This window comes from Typopeltis vanoorti, chromosome 13 (assembly GCF_054136105.1).
Source record: "Typopeltis vanoorti isolate ZY-2024b chromosome 13, IOZ_Tvanoo_1.0, whole genome shotgun sequence".
Lineage (NCBI taxonomy): Eukaryota > Metazoa > Arthropoda > Arachnida > Uropygi > Thelyphonidae > Typopeltis > Typopeltis vanoorti.
Window position 1 is genome coordinate 3,932,232 of NC_143561.1, and position 27,152 is coordinate 3,959,383.

General features: G+C 36.4%; 1 protein-coding gene across 1 annotated transcript in view; it reads left to right on the forward strand.

The window, feature by feature from the left end:
* Window positions 1-27,152, forward strand: part of LOC150099893 (uncharacterized) — a 203,005-nt gene that overhangs the window by 46,657 nt on the left and 129,196 nt on the right. The window contains exons 36-45 of the mRNA XM_090403168.1: window positions 1,322-1,465; window positions 5,801-6,097; window positions 11,320-11,352; window positions 11,467-11,514; window positions 12,436-12,468; window positions 12,608-12,652; window positions 12,876-12,998; window positions 13,108-13,353; window positions 20,472-20,516; window positions 20,621-20,764. Coding sequence (XP_090259294.1) covers window positions 1,322-1,465; window positions 5,801-6,097; window positions 11,320-11,352; window positions 11,467-11,514; window positions 12,436-12,468; window positions 12,608-12,652; window positions 12,876-12,998; window positions 13,108-13,353; window positions 20,472-20,516; window positions 20,621-20,764 — 1,158 coding nt within the window. The remainder of the gene's footprint in view (window positions 1-1,321; window positions 1,466-5,800; window positions 6,098-11,319; window positions 11,353-11,466; window positions 11,515-12,435; window positions 12,469-12,607; window positions 12,653-12,875; window positions 12,999-13,107; window positions 13,354-20,471; window positions 20,517-20,620; window positions 20,765-27,152) is intronic.

A 27,152-nucleotide genomic window follows, 5' to 3' on the forward strand; every position in this document is an offset into this window, starting at 1 on the left:
ACTCACCATTGACTCTTTGGCCAGGCGAAACGAATTCGTTGTGGATAATGCCCTTGGAAGATCGTTGAAACAAATCAGCATTGTCTTTATTTTTGACTTCCCCAAGCGACTTTTTTTCGGATGCCTCTTTTCCGGTGGTCTCCACTCAGCACTCTGGCGCTTTGTTTCGGGTTCATACTCAAAACGCCACGTTTCGTCACCAGTAACGATCGTTTCAAGGAAGTTTGAGTCCTTACTAGCGGTTTTAATGAGGTCCTTGCAGTGTTCAAATCAATATATTTTTTGATCGTCGGTCAATTTGTGGAGAACAAATCGCGAATTCAATTTACGAAGACCCAAACTCTCGGTCAAAATGTTGTGCACAATTCAATTCATCTTCAATCAATCTCACGAACGATTTGGGGTTTTCTTTGATGAAATCAAGCACTTTTTGGATGTTAACTTCGCTCAGTCCAGTATTTGGACGGCCCGGCTTTTTGTCGTCCTCAAGCGTCTCACGACGACTTTGAAATCGCTTAAACTACTTGTAAACTTGAGTACGGGATAAGCATTCATCACCGTATGCTTTTTGAAGCATTTGATGCGTTTCGGTAAATCTTTTACCAAGTTTAACACAAAAGTCACTCGCAGCTCTCTGTTTGAAACTCATTTTCCGACCGTTCGTCGAAACACACTGTCACTCTTGGCACTATAACTCGGCTTCTAATGAAACAAATGTCATAAACAGTTGACACAATACTAATGAAGGTTGCCGCTTTCGAGAACAAAAAAGATACAATAGATAGCGCCACTAGTTTCTTATATTTTCGAAAAGTTCGGTTTCTTTTTGGACAGAGGGTGTATTATTGTTAATATTATTCACACTTCGTCACCATTTAACGTAGTAACAGGTCTATTTATACTTAGTATGCTCTGAGATCTTCCTAACTTCTTGTTCGAAAACATTAAAAATAAAGAAGAATAAATCCTATAATAATTTTTTCATTTTCCAAAGATAGTAGGCAGCAATTTAATTTTAATCTTTAAATTAACTTTACGGAAATTGGTAGGCAGATACTTTTTATCCTTCAACATCACCACAGTTCGGAACAATATTGTGGCGTGCTAGATGGCGGACGATGGTCCTAATCCTAACTAGTATCTATTCATGCCCTTTAGTGTCCTTCAAGAGGTTCAAAGCCTTACTTGCGTGCAACCAAACATCATTAATAAGCAATCAGTTTTTATAAATCTTTTACTTATATATCTCTGAAGCAGTGATTTTTTTATTGAAATTAATTTTTATGAATATTCTAACTGTTAACTTAACGTTTATTTATAGGAAGTGCAGCAGACAGCACCACTTGTCACCGTGAGAGGGTGCGTGCCCTGTACGACATCAGTAAGAATAAACAACCACATCAGCGAACTCTGGATCTGGATTGTTACATTCCAGCCCATTGCCAGTGCAGCGTATTCAATGAAGGCAAGTATTGCATACTATACTTATCTTTTTGTATGTTCGTTTGTTTGCTCTCATATGCGAATCAGAGCTGAAACTAAACTATAGAGTAGGGATGCTAATCAGACTGAAATTTAAGTACCGATGACATTTTTGATACTGATTTAAGAATCCAGGGACTATTTTCCATCTAAAGAGCTCATGAATCTGTTCTTATGAAGCAAAAAATTGACCAATAGCAATCCAGTGAATATTACTCTAGGAATGATGTGGTACATTCTGTCTGATCTCAAAGGATCTTTTTGTTTGTTTTTTTTTCCATAGCAATAGAAAATCTCTTACACATGTAATATGTTCTTAATGGGGATATACCGATCACAGGAATGAATCCAGTGAATAGATAATTTTTACAAATGTATCCGCAGCCCACAAGTACTGTAGCCGTATTCAAGAGAAATCATTGCTTGCCCACTGTCAGAAACACCCATATCGCAGAACCCCGAATTGCAGAGCCTGAGAATTAGTACCCCAGCGAAGTGTGCATCTAAAATTCTCAAGATGTAAAGTCCACTAGAAGTTGTCAGAGAAAGTGTTAATAATTCTTCCCACTTGAGTGGACTGATCAGCTCGTGTGAAAAGATTTCAAGTAAAACGATCGCAAGGAGAGAGGGTATTCATCTCTCTGAATTATGAAAATAAATTAAAAAATTTTAATTAATCTGATAATTAATTTCGTTGTGAAATATTTAAAAATAAAAGCTAAGTAGGCAGTTCAACGAAGGTGTATAATTTTAAATATCATTCCTATAGTTCAAGGTTTCAGAACGTAAAGCACATACCAAAAGAGAATCTTTTTCAAAACAAACCATAGTGGTCTCACACTGGGCAATGATTATTTAATGCCTTAAAGTTTTCGCAAGTATCCATGACAAAGTGGGATAAACCCACAGAATGTTAGTTGCAAAGTGAAGATGTTCTATGCACTCAGCCATCTGGGGGGGCGGTTTTACGTTTATTAATAATAGATAACAGAATTAGCATAAAGAGTCTGGGAAGAAAGACGCTATGTGTAGACAGACGCATCTTAGCACTGCTTCATCTTGTGTGTGTGCAGATGGTAGCGTCAATTAGTCAGTCACACGATGAAGTGTATTTCAGGGGGAGCATTGTGGGAGGAAACAACGTTATTTCTCTTCTTTCTTTCTTTTTTTTTTCTTTCTCTTTCTGTTACGTTCTCTCATCGTGTCGTCCAAAGATAAAGCTGTTCCTAGTATTATCTTCCAGCTCCTGTAAAGACTAGCAGAGAAAATCATCTCAGAGGAATCCTGAGTAACGTTTATGTAAAAATAAATTACAAAATATCAACAATTTATAAAATTAATAATACAAAAAACCTAAGCCCATCCACAGCAATATAAGTTGAGCGGGAGTCACGTAATTTACTCGCATATTAAGAAAGTCTTCGGGTTCATGGTATCTCGTTCAGTTGGATTCAACAACCAATATCCATCCTTTATTGTCTCTTCACAATTACACTCGTCAAACAAGCTCTCGCTGACGTCACGTTTCGGTCACATGTCTCTTTTACAGATATTTCCAACGGTCTGCTGAACCAGCCGCGATCATTCCTCCAATTTCTTTCAAAACTGTAAAAACGCAAGCAGCTGCTGATCAACATTCGTCTACTGTCCAGCTTCAAACTTACCGAACCAGCTTTTCTTCTTTCATGATATCTATCTCTGTTCTTTGGAAGAACAGCCACCTTCAGTCTCCAAAGAATACATACGCATTTGGCACTAATGAATGACCTACAGGTTCTGCAACCTTTTGTGTATGGGTAGGCACGCGCATACACACTCACACATGCTTTCAATTGTTGGGTTTGATCTGAAAAAAAAAACATTAATTTTCATACTTAAAATCAAGAGTTAGGATTTCAATACATTCTTGCTTTTCTTTCTTGTATTTTAATGCACTCGTTGCTAATATGAGGTAACAAATACAAAGATTATTTCAAACAGTATGCAACTACACTCCTTTTTAAAAAGTAACCGTTTAGCCAAATACATTGTACATATCGTCAATGTTATCGCTATTTCTTTTTTAATTCAACACTTGAAGTTTCGTATTCCTGTTGATTTTGTTGTTGTTATTGTTGATGATGAATATTTCAATTTGGATGTACAAACCCTGGTCATTGCATGATATCAGACCTGAGCGAGATATTTCCACCATTTTGAAGTTTTATTAAGTGAAACAAGAACACCAGAAGTAGAAAACAAGCACATGACCTTTCACACCTAGTCTGAGTTACAACTGACGCAAACTTAGAAACTATTACAGTATATTATCCTCCATTTAAGGCGGGCCATCACGTTTGGTACGAAGGCGCTGTGTCCAATATGATGGCTTTCATTCGCTAAACGCCTTTTATTATACAAATGGTGTAAACAAAACCAATCATTGTTGGCCTTGTCTACGCCACTCTCAGCCAATCATTAATGAGAGCTGTTCCACACTATCAACAATTTAAATTACTTCCGGTAGCGCATTGCAGACACGTTCCGCCATCTATTGGTGCCTAACCCTAACGGAATGTATTTTTTTTTTTTTTCGAAATAGCGTGGATCCTGCTGTTGATTTTCTTGAGTGTAGGATTAAAACCAGAGTTTCTGGAGAGAGGAAAAAAAAACTATATTTGGCCATGCCGGGTATCGACTAACACGGGAACATGCAGAAGAAAGAGTTAGAAAAATTTCTCCTAGCCGGAGTCAAATCAAACGTACAACACACTTTCTTTGGGTAGCCTAGCACTAGATGCGAACGTCATTTCCACAGAGCTACATAGCCCTTAAGTTTGTCTTAAAGGATCATACACATACAGTAAGTGATGGAAATTGTTCCATTTTTCTTCAGTACAAAATGAAAGCTGTGTTATGAAGCGATGAATCACGCTACGCACTTTACCAAATAGATGGACCCATGTGGGAGTACCGGATGCCCTGTGAATGTCTCTTTCCAAAGTGCGTAACCAAAACTATGAAATGCGGAGATGACGGTGTGATGGTATGGTATGGTCCTGTTTTTCCTGGTTTGGCCTCGGACCTCTGTTTGTGGTGCCATGAACATTGACATCCGAGAGTTATATCTGAACATTCTGGACAATGCAATGCTTCCCACTTTGTGACGTTTCTATGGAACGAAACATTGTCTGTTTAAGCAAGATAATGTACTATGCCATAAGGCTGCTCCTGTAACTGCAGGGTTTGTGGACATGAATATCACCACACTTAACCGGCCTCCAGTTAAGTGTGGGATGAACCAGATTATTGGGTTAAGGTTAACCCAATAGTTGAGGGCCACACAACAGTCCAGAATCTCATTACATGTCCACAAGAAGAATGGTCCAAAATTCCCATTGATTGCTATCTTATGCTTGTGGAAATTATTCTCCATAATTCTGCTGCGGTCATCGCTGCGAAAGGAGGTCCTATAGTTTTTTAAAGTGGATGCGATGGCTGTTTGCTCCTCACACTATGGTGTCCATTGACTTCTTTCCAAACAGTGTTTATATAGTCTATGGGTATCGCGACTGCAAAAGATTCTAAGGAAATCATCATCTTGTACACAATGTCCTTTCCTTCTGTTTCTGCCTGATGCATTCAGTTTTTTTTCTCATATTTTTTCTCGCTTTCACCTAACCATGCACCTACCTTCCACGCGACATGACTGGAATGATATTCCTCCTAAGAAACAATTTTTCCAGTCTTCAATGTCCCCATTGACATTGGAGTAAATTTAAGGGACGTCATTGGGGATCTCGTGTGAACTGAGAGTATACCCTGACTGGTTCTACTTCGGAGCCCATACAGAGAAAATTTCTCCGATCATGGCGGGCGTCTGTGAGAGGCGACAACCACAACCGGCTCGGCCGCTGCTATTCCACCCAGCATGCTCCCACTCTTGGAACATCTATAATATTGAAAGTTTCCTGCATACTGCCACCTTTGAACTAGTTTTGTCTATTTTGTTATCCCCAAAATTATATCTATTTTGAAGTCCATCAGATCAGGTCACTTGTCGTGATCAGTTGAATATTCTGTTCAGCCGCAGCAACCTGAATGAATAATACGACACACCACCGGTTTCAGGTATGCTGATTTTCACTTGATACGAGTGAGATCATAATATTTTGACTGGACTTTGTACATCAGTTTCAACTCCGTATCAGGTAGTCGAATTCGTCATGTATGTTCTATCCAGAATCACGTAAATGTTTAAATTTCAGGATTTTCACACCCTAATTATATTTCATCGCAATATCAGAGTATCTGTAATAAGTCAATGTCTTCCCAACAGGTCCTGGATACGGAATCGTACTGTCTAAAACTAGTGCTGAACTGCAGGAGCCGATAACCCCTCTCCAACTGGACAGCGATTTCCTGTATTTTTCCCTTCCTGTTGGACAACTTGATCTTCCTTCGTGTTTGACTGAAGAAAGAGGGATCTCGTCTTTTGAGCTTCCGTCTTATCCAGAAGATTTAAGTTCCATGTTCACCGGCGCTTGGTGTCCAGAACCGCTGTGGGAATCTTGTCCATTGTGTTTTACTCACATGGCACAAGAGTTATTGAGCCAGTATTGCACCTTCGAGTTCGGTGAGTTAGCATTTTAAATTATTAACTTAAGCTATTGGTTTTAAAATGCTGGGGGACTCTCTTTTTCTCAAATTAATCGAGCAATACTCTGCATTCATTGGAAAAGATATTATTACTCAAAAAAAGTACTCTTTCGAGTATTAATTGCAGTAGTTATTCTTACTCGACCTTTTGATTTTCAGTCAGGACCATTATCTGGATTAGACATGTATGTGCACGTAGAACTGAAGTTCAAAGAAGTTCAATTTGATTAGCGTTAGCTCTGTGTAGTCAGTCTTGAGTTATTTCTTCAGTTAACTAATGTTGTTATGAATACTCCTGTAACAAATTTCTACCACCATATCACCCTCTTCTTATCCAATTCACCGTTAAAAATATTTCATTTTGCAAAGATACAAAATGCCGGCATGCACTTCCCTTTTCACTTCGTTAATTCTATATGGAAGCATTTAAGAAATTTCATCTTGATTTCGTTTCTTTAAGACTCACATTTTGGCTCAGATAGGTAGATGAAGAATCCTCAAACTCTGAACAATTTCCTTGACCACTTAAATGGATGATCACAAATTGTCCGACATGCAGGAAAATCGACCAGATAATACACGCAATTTACAGGAAAAATACTGCACAGTGAATGGTAGATAGTGTAGTGTTGTGTGGTGTGGTGTAAAATGGCCTCCCGAATAATACTTCAGAGTAGGTGATGTGTAATAGAAATAATAATAATAATAATAATAATAATAATAATAATAATAATAATATCCATAGTACAGTACATTTTGAATGCATAGTCTACTGGTTGAAGAGCCGATACACTGTCCACTCGGCAAACGAGATCAACAATAGCTTCACTGAGGGAGAATGACAGTCAGATATACAGTACAGCAGAAAACTCGTATCTTGATCTAATGGTATCCGTGCCATCTGGTCCCTCGTAAAAGTCATCGGACGCAACTTCTGCTCACATACGCAGCCACCTCTCACCAATCCAAATGGTAGCACTGTTACATCCAAAGAAAAAGCATCCCTCTTTTTCTCTAACTCTTACATATGTATACCACGAAAGCAAATAATCTCCTTTCGTAACAGCAACTGAGCATCATATGCCTTCGGTGAACTTTCCGTAGAAAGACAAGAAGAATATTAGACAACCGGAACACTTCGAAGTCGTCTGTTCACGATTGCATCTCTACTCCTATTCTCAAATATTGTTCTCCAGAGCTAACACCTGTCCTCTATCATCACTTCAATCCTCTATACTCGGCTGGAAGCAGCTGTCCCATCTCATGGAAACTAACATATCATCATCATGTATATCAAGGATTTAGGCCTAGAATGGCCTGTTCCGGGCTTAGAAGTCATCGTTGAATCGTTTAAGAGGACGTCCTGGTTTTCTTTTTCCTAATGGCTTGTACTTTAAGGCTTGTTTTGGTAATCTTTCTGTTTTCATTCTTTGAACGTGTTCCGTCCATTTATGTTTATATTTTTTAATTTTTTCTATTACTGGTTCTTGGTTGAATTCTTTCATATATCCAACTAACATATATCCAACCATTCTAACTAAAGAAGGGATACAAAAGCCTACCATTCGACTAACAACTAATGGGATCACCTCCCTCCTTTCCAAAATAATAGAGAACGTTATCAATGGTCAACTTCTTCACTACTTAGAGGCTCACCAGTTAATCAGCGACCACCAGTTTGGATTCTGCCAATCCAGATCCACGGCTGATATCTTTACCAACATCACTTAACACTGCACAAGTGCCATGGAAAAGTTCAGAGAAAGGTGTGCTTTCGCCCTTCACATGTCCAAGGGTTTCGATTATGTTGGGCATCAAGATCTACTTTGATGAGGGTAACTGCCTTCCTTCCTTTGGTCTACCTGCCATCCCTCTTTAACTGGATTGCTGGCTTCCTCTCTAGTCATTCACTGCGGATCGTGGTGGATGTCACCCTCTCTTCGAGCTTTCTCACCAATACAAGAGTACTTCAGGACTCCGTTCTCTCACATATCCTCTTTCTCTTATACATAAATAACCTACCCTACTCTCAATCCCTATAAATCCTATCCAGTATTTCTGGGAATTACTGGATAGCACTCTTTCATCCTACTCCTATGACAAACCAGTAATTCCCAGAAATCTCTTAAATCAAGATCATCTGCATCCAGTAGGGAAGATGATCTTGAGTGGAACAAGGATAAACAGGTTGACCTTCAATAATACCGCCAAAACGCAGTCCTGCCTTTTCTCTCGCAAAAGGGATCTCAGCTCACCTGCCCTCATCCTCAGTAATACAAACATTACCAGACAGGATGAACTATCTCTTGGACCGATATTATGCTCCAACCTTTCTCGGCACAAACACATTGATAGCTTCCTTTGCTTCTAAAAAACTAGGCGTTCTTTTCTGCTATTTTACACCCATCCAGCTACTAATCCTATATAAATCCCAAACCTTCCCCCATCCTTAATAATACTGTTCACACATTTAAAATGGTGCACCTAAAACCTCCTTAAAAATTCTTGATGCTGTCCAGAGGACAGCAGTTTAGCCAGGCTGGCTTCAACCTCGATCTCACAGACGCAATGTTTCAGCTCTGTGTCTTTTCTACAAGTACTTCCATGGTCACTGCTCCAGTGAATTGACATCATTCTTGTACTTGCTGTTATACCTTTAAAACAAGAACAGCTGCTGTCCTATATCCCTTTACAGTACAACTGCAAACTAATCGAGCCTGCTTCTCCACTTCCTCATTACATCTACTTCTGAAAGAGCCTTCCCCATGATGTGTTTCCCAACAATTTCAACCTATAGCTCTTTAAGAAGAATGTCAACAGGTCTCTTCTTTCTCAACCCTTATATGCACCTCATACATGGCACATGTGCTGTAGGTCTTGTACCTTTCGTGTATGGGATAAATATACAAAACAAAAAAAATCAGGCGACATTTTGGGAGAGGGATGTCTATACTTATGAATGAGTAGCAAATAATGATTATCGACTCCAAGTTTTAAAAACGCTGAAGAAATTGAAATTCACAAGTGATGCTAAGCGTAAAATACGACCATAAAGGATTCAAATGCTCACTGGAAGCAGTTGATGTTCCTCATGAACTAGGCATGATTCATCAAGAAAGAGCTGCAGTTGACATGTCTTTGTTAGTTGGCTTTGTACCCAACATTGGACCCTGAAGGAAATAAAATTGGTTCTGTGGAGTAATGAGTCATTACCCTCTCATTCAGGCCTAATGAACGTGATTGATTATGGCAACTGCTGCCAGGATGCGTATCGCCTATTTTGTTAATTCTGTGGAGCTTCTTTTCCTGCTTTTGGCTGACTAGGACTCCTACTCCATGTCTTAATTATATGGGAAAAAAATCAACCATTTTGTTCGCATCACAGACAGTTCTGTGTTGCTCATGTAACTATTCTATGAAAATAATGTAGGTACAAGTATTTATTTGATTAACGCGATTAACAAGATTTGATTAACGCGATATTGATATACGCGGTAACATCGAGGGATTAATTAACTACGTTAATCGAGGGATACCTGTACATTAATTTTTCTGCTGTAAACCCTTTTAATTTTCCAGCTCTCGCACCCATACGTCATTATGGGAAAGACTAGCTCTGACAAGTGTACTTTTGGTACTTAGAGCGATGTCTTTCATTTTCCATATTCACGCTGCCCATCGTAGTCTCATACGAATGATAACAAAGTATTCCTGACGGAAATGCGGTTTCTTTTTCCATTCTTTCCTACAGCCAAACAGGCCAAAATGATGCACGTTATTAACAGATGTAATCCATTAGTCTCATAGCCTTATTTCCAATATTACTGTAATTCCAAAAGAGCAACGATGAACACTGAACAATCGAAGTTTCTTTCTAATTCTGTCCGACAAAGATGCCATCATTAATTTATTGGGTACTGAAGTGCCTTGAAAAAGTGCAGATTTCCAGATTATCTAACGATATTAATGTACGATAAGTTTTCTGCCTTTCGTGGGTGGAATTCGCATAAAAATGTTTGCCTTTATAGCCACCTGTAAGCAGCCTTTCTTCTTCTTCTTCTTCTTCTTCTTCTTCTTCTTCTTCTTCTTGAGTATTCTGCAATTGAGCAGGTGCTTCTTTTAGTAGCAGAAACGTTTCTTCCACTCTCTTCTGTTCTGAGCCTTCTCTTTCAAGGTTGTGTACCTGTCTTCATTCAGCATGTCATCTAGCATTGTTTTTTCTTTACCCTTCCTCTGGGTCTTTTTCCATCTATTTTTCTTTCGATGGCATCTCTGATGATTCCATTCCTTGTCAGAATATGTCCGATCCAGTTTCTCTTGCTTCTTTTTATTCTCCTTAACAGACTTCTTTCTTCTTCTACTCTTTTTAAGACCTCTTCATTAGTTATTTTATCTGTTCATTTGATTTTTTCCATCCATCTCCAAATCCACATCTCAAAGCTTTCCAAAATCTTAATTTCCTCTTTCTTCAATGTCCAAGTTTCAACTGCATAGAGGGCAACACTACACACATTTCATTTTATTAATCTTTTCTTTAAGTTTCTATCCATTTTACTTCTGAATAAATTCCATTTTCTATTAACACTTTCATTGCCAAGCTGAAAATTGGAATTTCGTGTGGTGGCCAACTTTTTTTTATTTTTTTATTTAGTTAACGATGTCCACGCGATAACGCGTGATCGGCCGTTTGGTGAGGACTCGCATTGCGCGATATCGCGTGTTTGGCAATGAACATGCTAATGGCATCTCTTCCCCTCGCTAATCTTGCTTTTATGTCACTTTTACATCTTCCATCACTCTAATCACACTTCCTAGATATTTAAATGTCTTTACTCGATTCAATTTTTCCCCATTTATTCTGATATCCATATTTGCCTCTTTCCTTGCTATTTTCATCACCTTTGTTTTTCTGATGTTAATTTTCATTCCATAATTGATGCAGGATTCCAGTAATCTGTTCAACAGATGTTGTAGTCCTGTTTCAGTGTTTGATAGTAATGCCTTGTCACCTGTGTATTTTATTGCAATTATCTGTCCTCCAATCTTTATTCCTTCTTCAGCAGTCTTTATGAAACTATAAAACGTTGCTTTACAAAATGTTTGCATTTCAGCTAATACCTGTTAAGGTTTTTGAAAAGAATTTAATTTAGAAGTAAAACAAGTGACCAGACAGTGATTAGTCGTTTTTATTCATTTCAGCTGCCATCGTGTATGTGGAAGACTCTTCTGGAAGTAAGTAAACTCTCTTAGTGTAGCAAGCTTGTCAGGGGCAGGGACTTACTGTAATTTGAAATAATTAAATTATCTCACTGCATATGAATGTTCATGAATATTCTTTCTTTGCAGATGGTAACCTCTTCACGCCTTCTTACATCCCTAGATTGGTTGTATCAGGTAAGCAGTTTTCCTTACTTCTTGATGCTAATATTGTGATCCATGCCATTGCACCATAAAGCTACTTCTCTTATTAACAATGTGCCATCATTTTTTTTTCTTAGAAGATAAGATATGTTATTATATGCGATCTCTTATAATGAGAGATCGCTTTACTTTTATTGTCTTTAGTCGCCTTGGAACTGAATTCAACAAACAAACTTTTACGTCATTGCTGAGAGCATTTTCTTTGTTTAAAACACGGCAAGAACAGCATGCATCAATTTTGGAAACATAAAAAAGTTCCCCAGTGGCTAACCGAGGAGTAAGGATGGTGCGGAACATTAGGTGTACTGTTTGAAGCAGCGTTTGTGGCAGCAAAGGTCATTTTCGCTATTCATTTTCATGGATAACGCAGAATGTGAGAGTCGAAAAAGTTCGTGTTTTCACCACCTGTTTTTATCCGTTCCTGTCGATGGACTCTGCAACGTTTGACATCATCAACAGAGGTCACTCCAAATTCAAACATGGAAATGGAGTGATGATCTCTGAAATAAAAGGTGAATTAGCTCCACCTACACCTGACAGAGAGGCTTGTGTATGTATCATCTATCGGCGGGCACAAAAATATTTTAGACACACACACACACACACACACACACACACACACACACACACACACACACACACACACACACACACACACACACACACACACACACACACACACACCTTACAAACACCTTTTAAGAGACATCCTTGATGTCTCTTACACGGTGTTTGAGACATCAGAGTTGCTGAAAAAAATTCAGAAGTCTACAGAGAGCATCTGTGTAAATGTAGTAATAGATATAATAAAGTTTTCCTAAAATCTAAATATTGTTTATCTAAGGTTCATCACAATGACATTGCTTTGAACCCGGTTCTTTTTTCTTTCCTCAGGAGATGCTGAACAACTACACATTCAGGTGTCAGGTAAGACTTCTCTTTCCGCTTCTGCTTATTTAAAATCCTTTTTGAATGATTTCGTGGAAACCATAAGATGTTCATAAAAATTGTTTCGATATTCCGTTTCCTGCCATTTATTCTATTTCATCTTTTGAATGCTCTACAGAAAGATACAACGGACTTGCAGAAAAGCCATCACTCAGCAGCATAAGTAAGCCGACTCTTTATCTTCTCATATAATGAGCATAACATTGTGTATTTGTTCATCTGTTTAGAAGTCCTTGGCAAAATACTCGTTTATTATTATTATTACTATCAGATCCCACTACTTAATGCAATAATGTTCTTCTTTTGGATCATCTTGAACTCTTATTTCATTACATATTTTATTTCACTATAAATGTTGCTTTTCATGCAACAATATTGTTCTTTAGCAGACCGATGTCGCCATACCGTCCTCAAAGTAAAGCAAGTCATCCATCCTTCACATACTCAAGATATCTTTCAACTCGACACCTATTTGAGGGACTTCTGCAGTTGTTCGTCCTTGAATCCGTGTAAGTATATTTTTAACCAACATCGGATATGAAATTTCAGTTTTGCTTGGTTTTTAATCAGCAATCTAAATCAAGAATCAACGCAGTAATGACATCTTCCCTTGTTTAGCAACCGGCTATGCATTACTTCTGTTGCGACAGATGCCATCAATGGAACATCCAGATATTCGACTCACCAAAGATGCTTACCTGGTTCCTATGGCAACTGGAGACCTTGTACTCCCAGCTTGTCCAAGCTATGCACAGCCAACCCAAGATTTGTGTCCTCCTGAGGGAATGTTATCTTCAAAGTGTCCAAGGTGCCATTACAACTTCCCTGCTGATATATTGGACAACCTTTGCCAATTCGATTCAGGTAAGTTCGACTACTTCAAGTATTCAGGGAGGTTAGAAAGACTTGCAGATAATAGATCCATGCTAAGTTGCGTGATTTACATGCGAAAGATCCTTCCCAGATATCAATTAAAAAAGTTTCTTTAAATGTGTTGCATATTTTAACATGACATATTCAAAGAGTAATGTTCAAAGTACTAATCCTACCATTTTATTGGAAGAATAATGTGAGTGAAAATAAAAATACGACTATTATAATTACGGCTATTTTGCCTGCTTCAGTTTAGGAGTGCCCCTGTTTAAATTTCATTGGCTATTTACTCACGGATTCTATTCAGAAGACTCACGGATAATATACATAAAAATACAATATTTGGTTATTAGTAGGGTTCCTGGTTTTTCTACGACGACGTATAGTATTCATGATATTTTTAAGTTTAAAACAACTTGGCATGTTTTTCGTTTTTCATCTGGTTCCTATTTTTGATTTCTCTGACTCTTATACTGTTACATATTTGTAACGTACACTAGAGAAGAATGCCGAATGTTTAGTTTTACAGATGATTTGTGTACTCCCGACGTTTTCGGACAAGAGGGCACAATTTACTGTTGCCATGGAAACACGAAACTTAAGTCACATTCATCTTAGATCAACAAAAAAGCTAAATTATTTTATTTTACAGAAAAAACAACAGAAATATTTCAATAATCGGTGTTCCTTTAATGTTTAATGATTTCTAAGTTATTACTTAGGAGTAATACGACATTCTAAAACATTAATTTAGAACTTTGTCGATATGAAAATATTGCTACTAGGACTCCTCATTCTAGAGTTTTGGTTTTAGTAGCTAAAACGCTATCTTCTCATCCGATTCAATAAAGAGAGTAGCCAATTAATACATCAAAATGACGTTCAGAATAATGCAAAGGTGTCTTTTTTTATACACATACGAGGGGATGGTCGGAAAAGTTCTCGACCTCAAACATAGATGGTAAGAGTTTTTTTCGACAAGAGTTTTTTATTCATCTCTCATAAGCATCCGTGTGAAATTGCAAGTCATTCTATCAAGTAGTTTGTTTTATACAGCTATCTGAAGCAAAAGTGTTGTCTGTATCTTGAAATGGATAAAACTGATTATCGTGCGGTTATAAAATTCTTTGTAAAAGAAGGCTTAACTCTAAAACGAATTCATTCGAAGTTCATAAATGTTTCTCGGCACTCTTCTCCTTCGTTTTCGACAACTAAGAAATGGGCTGTCAAGTTTAAACGTGGCCGTACAAGCTTTGAAGATGATCCACGTGAAGGACATCCAAAAAGTGTAACAACACCAGAAATCATTGATCAAGTGCACGATATAGTATTGGATGACATGACCAGCGAATCAAAGTGCGTGAAACTGCTAAGACTATGGGCATTCCAAAAGAACGTGGAGGATATATTTTGCATGAAGAAATACAAACGAAAAAGTTTTGCACAAGATGGGTGCTGCGCTTACTCACAGCAGATCAAAAATGCACTCGCATGAAAATCTCTGAACAGTGCCTGGAGCGTTTTAACAAGAATAAAACTGATTTTGCCCATAGATGTATTACTATGGATGAGACTTGGATTCATCATTACCCACCAGAATCCAAACAGCAGTCAAAACAGTGGAAAGAAGCCGGTTGTTCAGCGCTAAAGAAAACAAAGTCGGTTCCGTCAGTAGGAAAGGCCATGACATCGGTATTTTGGGTTGCTAAAGGCATTTTTTTATTAATTATCTTGAAAAGGATAAAACAATAACGGTGGATTATTATTTCGATGTTTTAACCAGACTAGACGAAAAAATTCTTGAGAACAGACCCGGTTTCAGAAGAAAAGAAAATCATCTTTCATCAGGCCAATGCACCTGCCCACAAACGTGTTTTGGCAATGGGAAAATTAAGGGATCTGGACTATGAATTTTTGGAACATCCACCCAATTACCCAGATTTGGCTCCCTCTGACTTCTGTCTCTTCTCAAAACTAAAACTCTTCCTCTCTGGTCAGCATTTTTCTTCGAATCAAGAGGTGATTGCAGCTGTAGAGGAGTATTTTGCAGAACTTACTGAGAATCACTACAGGGACGGGATAATGGCGCTGGAGCATTGCTGGAATAAATGAATTAGTCTTAAGGGAGATTGTGTTGAAAAATGAAAATAATTTTCAAATTATAAATTCGTTTTTTTTCATTGTTAGGCAGAGAACTTTTCAGGCCACCCTCGTATATCCATTTCGATGTAATCTACCGATGTACTCGTACATACACACTTCTCCTATATAAGCGTAATACAAATTATTCAGATTTTTTTCTAGAATACATTCTACGAATTACACATTACGTGGTAAAGAAAGGTATAAAGCAAGGGAATGCATATCAAGTGATAATGTAATACTGAAAAAGGAGACCTGACTGTGTTAGATGTAAGCAGCTTATAATTAAGGCAGTCTTAAACACCCACCAGACTACATACGAACACACAGAGAGAGAGAGAGAGAGAGAGATTGAGAGAGAGAGGGGAATAGTGGCTGAAAAGCACCGAGCATTCCTCAGTCCTAAACGATTGTGTATTTGCGTATTTGCTCAAAAACGACGAGTTCAGGGTGTTTGATGCAGTAAAGTTCAATGTCTGAGCATTCACAGAACTCGTCAGCAGCTCGATTTCTGCTTAAAGGACGAAGCAGTCTTACCCGCAAATCATGCTCTGGGTGTGATTTGCCTGGTTCAAGTCACACCCAGGACATTTACAGAATCCTTTCCTAATAGCAAGGGTCCAGAATTTTAATCATTATGCTGGTTCAGTTTAGTAGATATACCAACATAGTAGCACGTAGTACACGGTTTTGCCGTAGTAGCAACTTTATTCGTTGAGAAATAGACTTGAAGAGGTGTTGAAATCCTTCAACGGAGATGTTTGCCCACGAGGATTCGATCACATCCCACATTTGCCTCGTACTGGAATGCAGTGGGTTTGTGCCCCTAACAGTCTATTCTGTTTCATTTCACATGCTCAACTGGGTTGAGTTCAGGTGACTGAGAAGACAAGAATGATAAAATTCCTTAGACAACGGTGCATTATCCTGTAGATAGATAAAGTGTCAGTAGGAAGCAAAGTACCAGGTTACTAACAATTCTCAAGTAGGCTGTGTCATTAATGTCAGCCAATAAGACATTCCGCATTTTACATTAGCATGCAGCGTTGCCGTCCAGCTTGGTTGGTCCATATATACTTCTATCACGGAAACATAATCAGATATCATCTGGCCAAATGAATTCCTGTCAAGAAGCAAATGCTACCGGATAGATGGCATTTTGACACTCTAAATGTTGAAGTCAGTGTCTGTTGAGGTTGTCTTCCCTTGTATCCCATCCATGAGAGGATTCAATGTATTCTATAATGGTTCTTTTGCAGATCGCTGTTGTACTGAGAATTCAAAATCATCCATTTTTTACAAGGCTTAGAAAATCACCTCCGCAGACAAAACATTGAACATTTTCAAACCACTAGAAAGGACTTCCAATAAACAGGGTTGTCTCATAATGGAAGATAAAATTCATCTCTCCAACTAATGAAATGCCCATGGGCGATAGATCGAACCCTTAGCCTGTGGGTGGGGAGAGACACTTGGACAACCAGAGTAGCAACTATTATCGGTACAATATACACTAAAGGCTTAAATTTTAAGACAACAGTAAAAAATAATTAATTAATACCATATCATCATCATCATCATCATCATGCGTATCAAGGATGTAGGCCTAGCATAGCCTGTTCCGGCCTTGGAAGTCATCATTGAATCGTTTAAGAGTACGTCCTGGTTTCTTTTTCCTAATGGCTTGTACTTTAAGGCTTATTTTGGTAATCTTTCTGTTTTCATTCTTTGAACGTGTTCCATCCATTTGTGCTTATATTTTTTAATTTTTTCTATTACTGATTCTTGGTTTAATTCTTTCATAATTTCTTCGTTTCTTTTGTGATCAAATAGGGTATACTTTGCAGTTTTTCTCATAAACTTCATTTCTGCTGTTATTAATCTTTGTTTTGTCTTCTTGTTTTATTCTCCAGATTTCGCTTCCATACATTAAGACTGGTAGGACTAACGTATTGTATACTTTTAGTCTGGTTTGCTTTTGAACTAGGTTTGGTTTAAATATAGAGTTAATAACACCTGTTATTTTTAAATATTTTGCAATTTTCGCGTTTATATCTTTTTCGTTTTCATATGTGATCATACATCCTAGGTAGTTAAATGAATTCACCTGTTCTAAGATCTTGTTAGCTATTACTATTTTAGTTCTTGCTGGTTCTTGTCCTTTAAAGGCCATAGTTTTTGATTTTTCTGTTGATACTATCATACCATAATCTTTGGCTATCTCATTTAGATTTAAAATAGCTTTCTGTAAGTTATCTTCAGAATTTGTAATTATTATTTGGTCATGGCAAAAAGAAGAGTGTTTGAGTTCACTGCAGGAGAAAGTTTAATTCCCTAATGTAAATTTTTATTATATTTTATTATTATTTCATTTAAGTAGATATTAAAAAGAGTTGCTGGGAGGGGACATCCCTGTCGGACCCCTTGGTTTATCTCTCTCGTATATGATAGCTCGTGATTTAATCTTATTTGTATTTGATTATTTTCATATATACGTGTGATAGCTTTTAGGGTATTATTTGGTATTTGTCTTCCTTTTAATATGTTAAATAATATGTTTCTTTTAACTTTGTCAAATGCTTTTTCAAAGTCAATAAATCAATATGTGTTTCTAAATTGTATTCTCTTCTTTTCTCTATTATTAATTTTAGGCAAAAGGCCGGGTTTATACATGCTCGTCCTTTTCTAAATCCATTCTGCACTTCTAAAATAAAGTTTTCGGAATATTTCATTAGTTTGCTATTTAAGATTCTGTTATATATTTTGTAACAGGAATTTAGTATACTGATACCTCTATAATTTTTAGAGTCATCTCTATTACCTTTTTTTAAAGATAGGAATCACAATTGCTTTTTTCCATTCTATTGGGGGATACAAGTTGAATTAATTTTATTAAAAAATCATAAGAGTCTTTCTTTGAATCTTATTCCTGCGTATTTATATAGTTCTGAACCTAGCTTATCTTCTCCAGGTGATTCGTTTCTCCGTTTCTTGTTTCTTTCAGGCTGATTTCTAATTCTTCTTTAGTTATTTCCTTTTCATTTTCGTTAATTGTTTGCCAGTTGTCTTTTTTAAAATATTTATCTGTCCACAATTCTGTGTAGTAGTAATTTAGAAATTATTCTAATTTCAATTCGGTGTTTAATATTATGTTTTCTTTGGTATCAGCATTTAAGTGTTTCAAAATTTTATATACATTGAGTCTCATTTTATATAAATCATGTTCTAAATTAGAAACAAATTTGTTCCATGATTCTCTGTCTTTTTCTGACTTCTCTTTTAGCTATGGTTCTTATTCTTTTATATTTTATTTCATCTTCTAATCTTTTACTGCTTAGCCATTTGTGATAGGCTTCTTTTTTCTTTTTGATTATTTCTTTGATTGTATCATCCCAGATCTTCATTTTTTTTCTTTTATTGAATTTTTTGGTCTTTCCTAAGCTTTCATTTGCTGCTGCATTTAGTATCGTTTTTATATTAAACCATTCTATTTCTATTTCTTCATTTTGTTTTATTTTATCTAGATATTGGTTAATTCTTTGTTCATATAGCCATTGTACATTTGTGTCATTCAATAGTCAAGTTTTATAAACAAATGTTTCAAATTTTGTTTCTATTCTTGTTACTTGTAGCGATTTAGGTGGTAATCTTCATTTTATTTTAACAAGGAAGTGGTCACTGCTTATTTCATATCCTCTGTGAACTCTAACATCTAGTGAAAATTTTGATGTCTTTTCATTTAATATAAAATAATCTAATATTGATTTCCATCCTCTTGCTGCCCAAGTATATTTATGTATGTCTTTATGTTTATAGAAGGAATTCATTATTTTTAGGTTATTATAAACTACAAAGTCAATCAGTTTTTTTACCATTCCTGTTTAGAGTGTGTTCTCCATGTATTCCTATATTATTATTAATTTTCGTGTTTCCAATTCTTGCATTTAAGTCTCCTTCTAAAATTACGTAATAATTTTTATTTATTTTATTATATATGTTTTCTATCTGATTATAAAAATCAATATTATCCTGTTCTCTTCCTTCTTCTGGGGAAAAATAAACCAATTATTGTTAAATAGCCTCTATCTATTTTTATTCTAGCTTCTATTATTCTTTCATTCCATAATTTATAATGTTTTAACTGTTTTGAGAGGGAGTTATTAATCCAAATCATGACTCCTACTTGTGCTCTTTAATCTCTGTCGACTCCACTGTACATCCCATTAAATTTTTCGGTTCTCATAGTTCCTTTTAATTTCTTTTTTGTTTCAGTGATTACTGCTGTTTTAAAATTTCTTTCGTTTAATATTTGGTCTAATTCTATTTCTTTATATGATATTCCTCTTACATTCCAGTTTGCATGTGTATTATATTTTGTCGTTTCCATTTTTGTTTTACCTTTTCCATAGATTCAATCCGATTATCATTTTCTGTCAGCTTACAAGTAGAATTATGTTCTCCATGTCAGGGGACTAACATGGCTTTGACATTAATACCATATATGTTTATTAATCTACATATGCGTCGTAAGTAAATAAATATTTGAACGAGAGAAATTTCATTATGGCAAGAAGTAATCATTAGAACCTAAAACTCACATTTTATATATCTTTTGTAATGAAATAATGAAAAAAAAAAGTTTAATATTAAAATACTAAACCCTTTGACGTAAACCTATATTTTTGATACACACGTTTAATTGATCAAATGAACTAGTATTTGATGATAAAAAGCTGTATGACATCTCCAGGGAGTCCAAAGACTCATCGAGGGAGGGCACCTCTTCTACAACTCACTAACTACCATCATCATCATCTACACTAGCGCCATCTACTGCTCACCACCACTGCTAATATGAATTAAAATGTGAAAATAAAAACTGTTCAGTTGAAAACTAATATCAATAACTCCATTATAAATAAATTATAAGTAGTTCATAATAACGAATGTATCATTGCTCTTCACAGTGATGAAAGGTTTGCTGCAGACGACATGGAGACTCACAAATTCAGGTAAATAGCAAAGCGTGTTGTTTAGTGTTCACATTTAAACATTTCTGGCATTCGTAAATGGGTTTTGATTGTTTTAAAATTGAAAGTGAAACTTTCCTTTGCAGATGACTATCGTACCAGTCATTCCCCTAGTCGGTACTGTGGCAAAATCAAAGTTAATAGGAAGTATCTCAGCTACACCAGGGATTCCACGGATGTGTTTACCTTCTCGCTATCTACGCCTTGTGACTGCTTGTTTCTTAATGCGGGTAAATATGGTTTTCTAGTCATATTAAACTGTGTGTGTGTGTGTGTGTGTGTGTGTGTGTGTGTGTGTGTGTGTGTGTGTGTGTGTGTGTGTGTGTGTGTGTGTGTGTGTGTGTGTGTGTGTGTGTGTGTGTGTGTGTGTGTGTGTGTGTGTGTGTGTGTGTGTGTGTGTGTGTGTGTGTGTGTGTGTGTGTGTGTGTGTGTGTGTGTGTGTGTGTGTGTGTGTGTGTGTGTGTGTGTTTCTGTATTCAAAAAAATGTAGAACAAAGTCAGTCTTTGACTTTCTTATTCTTCAGGAAGGTTGGTGTTTGTTGAAAAGGAATTCTAGCATATGTAGTAACCTCAGATGTCCGGTCACTATGAACCAAATAGGGATAGGGTAAAGGGGGGATGTGACGTCCCCGTCATCCCTGTCTGTTCTTGTCAGATGTAGATAAGTGACGTCATTTTTGAAATGTAGTTTCGTGACATCATTGTAGTGGGCCTCAGCTGTTAGTGACATCATCTGTTTCCTGGATGCATGAGTTGTGTGAGCACCCTCTTTTTGCTTGGTTGTAGTGGTGCATTATGCGTAATGGTTCGAGTATGGAATTCTGGGTGATGTTTAGAGTATAGAACCCTTGGAATTTCACTGGGGTGCCCCATTTGTCTATGACATCACATTGTGTCTTTGGTTCGAGTGTTGAATTCTGGTTAATGGTTTGGTTGTGGAATTCTGAGATGTGGTCTGGTGAACCCAGTTGTAGATGATGTCACATTGTCTTTTGGTTTGAGCATGGAATTCTGGGTAATGGTTACAGTGTGGAATTCTGAGATGTGCCCTGGCGCCGCCATCAGTCAATGACATCGGGTGGGCCTTTGGTTCGGGTGTGGCATTATGGGTAATGGATAGAGTGTGGAATTCTGGATGAGGATATTTGGTCGTGTTGGGATCTTTCGCTCGAGAGTGGAATTATGGGAGAATATTTATCTATAGGTGGCAGCACGAGTTATCCAGTAATATAAGCGTGTGGTATTTTATTCATAATTTTGAATATGGGAATTTTTAGTTTATAGTCAAGAGATGGAACCAGCAGTATTTTTTGTTACACATTCACGTTTTCTTGTCAGTAGGTAGCAGTACACATTTTTCTAAAATAATTAATTACTGGATATCAGTGGTGTCCCCCCCTTACAAACACACACATGCACAATTTTTTTTCGTTCCCTGCATTAATTTCACGGTAGTGTGAACAGATGGCAGTACCATTTGGTATTTTAAGTGTGTAGTATTTCATCCCTAATTTAGACTATAGGAATTTTTAGTTTAGTGTCAAGAAAAATGTCATCACAATTTTTTTTTACATTCACGGTTTCTTGTCAGTAGGTAGCAGTACACATTTTTCTAGAGAACACACCAACGACACAAACATTTGTCCATTTATCTTTAGAAATGCACACATTTTATTGAACTGAAATATCATTTACAAGAATATTTACAGAGAATTCGAACATCTAATTACCGAGAAATATTTCACAAGATTTAGCTTAAACTCTTCACATTTCCAAGGAGTTTAATAATAAAATTGTTCGTTACTCACTGTTTTTGGTTAGAGTACATCCAAACAGCTGTTCATGCAAAAGAATCTTTAGACCCGAGACCATCGGAAGCACAGCTCCATACAGCTGATATAGTGTTAGTCTGGAAAGTACACGATGCATGGTTAATGATTCCATGTATTCCTTTGTCACCAAATATACACAAGCATTCTTCAAATAGTGTTTGTAAGTGTTCCAAAATAAAGAATCTTCATCGAACTGAATAAAGTCTGGAAAGTCTAATTTTTCCATTGAAGAGATGAGACAAGTTGCTCTTATCTGACTCATAATTCGTATAGCTGGTAATTCAGTCTCCAAGAACAGTAATTGATTATCAATGTCGTACATTTTGAGTGAAAATCGCACAGCTGGTTCACAGCCAAAAGAGAAAACTTTCCTTACACCATCACCTGTTGCATCGACGTTATCGTTCACCAGCTTGGCATTTGAGAATATTACAATCTCCAATGTCTCCTTCATAATCCACCCTGTGCTGCAGATAACCAAGAATATCGTGCCAATGTTGTCACGATTAGAGAAGTGGGAAACAGCTTCTCAATAATCACATCACATTGTATGTATCTTCCAAAATAAGAATTGGTTTCCATCCTTTTAGAGATACGTAGAGTGTTTTGTCTGGTGCTATTTTCCTGAAGAAAGGAAAATAGCACGAGCCACAAAAGTCTTTGAAAGACTTTTGTGGCTCACCCATCATATTACCAGACACACGATTTGACACAAGAATGTTGGAATGAAATGAACGAAATTGAAAATGCATTTGAGTCTTGTCTCTTATTGGTTAGTTTGGCCTGTCCATTTCATTCAAATATAAACATTCACGCAGATGACACAGTGCGCATGTTTTCTCGTGCTTCTCGATGTAGCCTTGCTGTGATGTAACACTTGATAACGTCATAGGGCAAAGTTTATTCCTGTCTATACCCGTCTGGGAAATTTTTACTGTAATATTAATTTATACATTATTATTTTTTTAAATCAATGCATATATATTTGAGCATTAATATAGCACAAAATCTTTGTTTTTGTTTCCAGTAACGTGTAAGTACACAGATCTATATCTTTACGTTTTATGTCAACCAATATCGATTAATTCGAGAACGGGTCTGCCTAAAAAGTTCGATAATATTATCAATTTTTCTCTACTTTTGGCGAGCAATATTTGACATTTGCATGTTGATTATATTATCCAGTCTCTTAGTTTGTTCAGAGAAAGAGAACCAATGTCTCATTTCAGTTTGGTTGTATTTAATTAACCAAGAATTCAACTTTAACTTTTTCAGGTAATTCGTTCCACCCGCTCCGAGGTGGTTTTGTCATGGTAAATCTTACAATAGTTCTATCCGAAATACAAGTTTCTTTAGGAAATAAAGTTGCGTCTTCACTATAAAGAAATTGTGCATCTATAAGGCCAGGTCATTTCTGAAATTTCGTATTTTGTTTCATCTGTAATCCAATGCTTTTCTATATTCTTTATCCTTATTATGTTATGTATATTTTCCACCAAAAATAAATTATTTATTATTATTATTTCAACTGATTATTAGGTCTGGTACCATACTTTTCATGTTAAATCCTCTGTTACAAGTTCCAAACATTATACTTTGAACTAGTTATCTTATCTGAGGGGCAATAGTCAATTGTGTCTAAAGAAAATGAGTCTAACAAGGGATTGTACTCCTTTCCTTCTTTGCGTTCGCAAATTCTTATTGGTAAAGTGCTGTCTCGTATAAAATCACCGTTAAACTTGTTTGCGAGATTCTGATAATTTCACTGTAGTGTGAACCGCTGGCACTACAATTTGGTAATTTGCAATCGCAAATATTTTTTGAATGCATAATTAAGCAGAAATCTTTGTTTCCAATAATCTTTTATTGTGTATTTACTGATCATTGCTAGTATGATAATATAAGCAAAATTCTAATAATGGGTTAATTCGTCAGAATTAATATTCTGATACATGTGTTAACGCGTCAACAGTTTTGCAACAGTTTAATCAGTAATATTCATCATAGATTGAACTACGTTTGCGACTTTATGTCTGAAAGTAAGGTTACCATATTTCTATTTCTTGAAAGCAAAATACGACATCAATGTCGACTAAAAAAAATGTAAATAAAAATGAAATGTTTACCTTCAAATAAATATTTATTCACTTTAATACCACTCATAGTTTTCGGAGGAATGATCTTTCTTTAAAAACATTGTGTCATTTTCATCAGTTCATAGAACGCGGAGTAATTCAACTCTGAATTCACTTTTATTTGAAGGAGATGTTTAGTGTTTTCAGTTAAAAGTATGTGTTAATCATCTGACCAAACATTGTTCATCAGAGATAAACTCTTTCAACTGCGCTGTTGATCAGAAGAAGCATTAGATGAACTCCATCAGCTTTTCAAAGTTTTGATATTCAGTCCCATTTTGTTTTAAATCATTTTGAATACCTCAATAACACTCGATGTGGCCTTCTGATATGCTTCCATATTTTTTCAATCTGATTGCTTGTTTTTTCAATTTTACTTCTAAATCTTGCAGTATCATTTTTATAATTGAAACTTCATCAAAAAGTTTGTCTATTTCAGCAACTGCTTTTTTGGAAGGAGTTATGGAATTAACAAATTCTGGGATGCTTCAACATCTGGCCACTGTAGCTCAAAATCTCGACTTTATTGTATCCAAGTAAACTGCTCTGTAGCTTTGAGACCGCTTTCCCACATTTCTCATAAAAATTCCAAATATGCTTCTCAAAATCTTCTTTATTTACGTCTCCTTCGTTGGTATGCAGAGAGCTTTTGCTTGCAAGGCTGTGGAGAAGAACTTGTCTCTTCTGGCTATTAATTTTACTTTCAATTCCTTGTACTTCAAAGTTACTTCTGTTGCTGAAATTTCATTTTTTTTTTTTAAGTTGACACAGTTTCTTGAAAAGTTTGAAGGCTAGTATGAACAAATAAGATTTAACAATTCACTGAGTGGATTTTCAAAAAACGTCTCTGATTAGTTTGGGGCTAGTATATTCACACTGAGAAAGGAAGTGAGATTTCAATCCTATCTAAATCAAAAGAATACTTTGCAAACCAGATAGCAGACTTAAAAATCTTATAGTACTGTGTGACAATACTTTTTTGTACTCAATGTCTGCAAACGTGCAAATTTCTTTTGGTTTTTCTACTCTTACTGTAAAAATGTAAGAGCCATTTCGAATGTACGAACATTAGTTTTACCTTGTTTTCTCATTCCTATAAAATATGTGTTTGTGTTGTCTGCACAGTGCGATACGTTTTTATTTTCTATGCCAAACTTTTAAAGAGTTTTAGTCACATGTTGGGCTAAAATATCTGCTGTCTCTCCTGTAAAATCATCAAATTCTAACAGTCGTAATTTAATTCCTCTGTTGGACTCATCTACAGATATAGTAGATGCCTCCAACAAAATTGACACTATTTTGTATTTTATCCATTACAAAAGCCACAATTACGTTTTTAGTTATGGCCTCTGTTTTTATCCTGTCATTGGAATAGTATGGGCCGTACAATTTTGAAATAAGTTTCGACTGGCAGTCACATGATTTAAAACTTTGATCATGTACAAATGTACCTTCTTTAGATGACGACATAGCCGTCGGTTTTCGGCTCTTTGTTTTTGAAAAATGCATCGAGAGTCTTACTAATATTACTTGCTCTTACAGTCTTTTGATGTTTTGATATCTATTTCTGTCACTCATATGTCAAAAATTGTTGGGATGGAAAAAAAAGAAAAACAAAGTTTATAAGAAATGAGACTTAGTTGATGTATTTTTAAGCCTTTTTTACATTTGCGACTGTTTGGTTTGATAACAAGTTATAGCGTCTGCTGTATAATTATGTGATAAATTATATATTTTAATATATTTTAATGAACAACTTCATGGGATCACGCCTTCTTTTCCATTTTTACAGTTGTCACGGGCTTGTAATGAGCAGAGGAACCAAATAGGATTAGGTGGAGGAGGGTGACGGTTAGGGAAGAGAATGACGTCAGCCTTCCTTACAATGACCTACCTCCTCAAGAAACTATCCAGTCAGTATGAACCAAATAGGGGTTGGATAAAGGGGGTGAGTGATGTCATTCGTGACGTCGCCGTTTGTGATTATCAGTTAGAGACGTCACTCAAACTGCTAACCACAAACTGATAACTCAAACTCAAACTGATAACCACAAAAGACGACGTCACGAATGACGTCACTCGCTCCCTTTTTATCCTACCCCTATTTGGTTCATACTGACCGGACATCTTGAGGAGGGAGGGGATCATTTGCATTTGGTCCGTGGAACAGATACGAAGAATAATCACCAAATCATTTTTCTGATCGGATACGAGTGTGTGTGTGTGTGGGTGGGTGTGGATGGTTTGTGGGACTGGCGCATACCTGAGGAGCGCATTGCATCCGAGTGATTCATCCCAAATATGAATTTTGGAGGTGGAATCATCTGTGGTTCTTCTCCAGGTCTGGACTCGAAACTTTCGTAGGAAAACACCTTAAATAAAACATGTCTGTTAAGAACCCTAGATGAAAAAATTGTACGAAGAGAATTATTTTGAAGACCTACAAGGAAATCTAAGTAATTTCTATGTGTTGTGTTTTTCAGTCTAAGGGTAATGTTTATTTTTTGTGCTTTAGAAGAACTTCTCATGGACCAATTAGAAGAATGCCTAAAAACGAGTAGAACGAAATAGACGACATCTCGATTTATTGAATTCGGAACTGTTAAAAATACAATTCCCATTCAGGAATTGTATTTATTATTATTATTTTT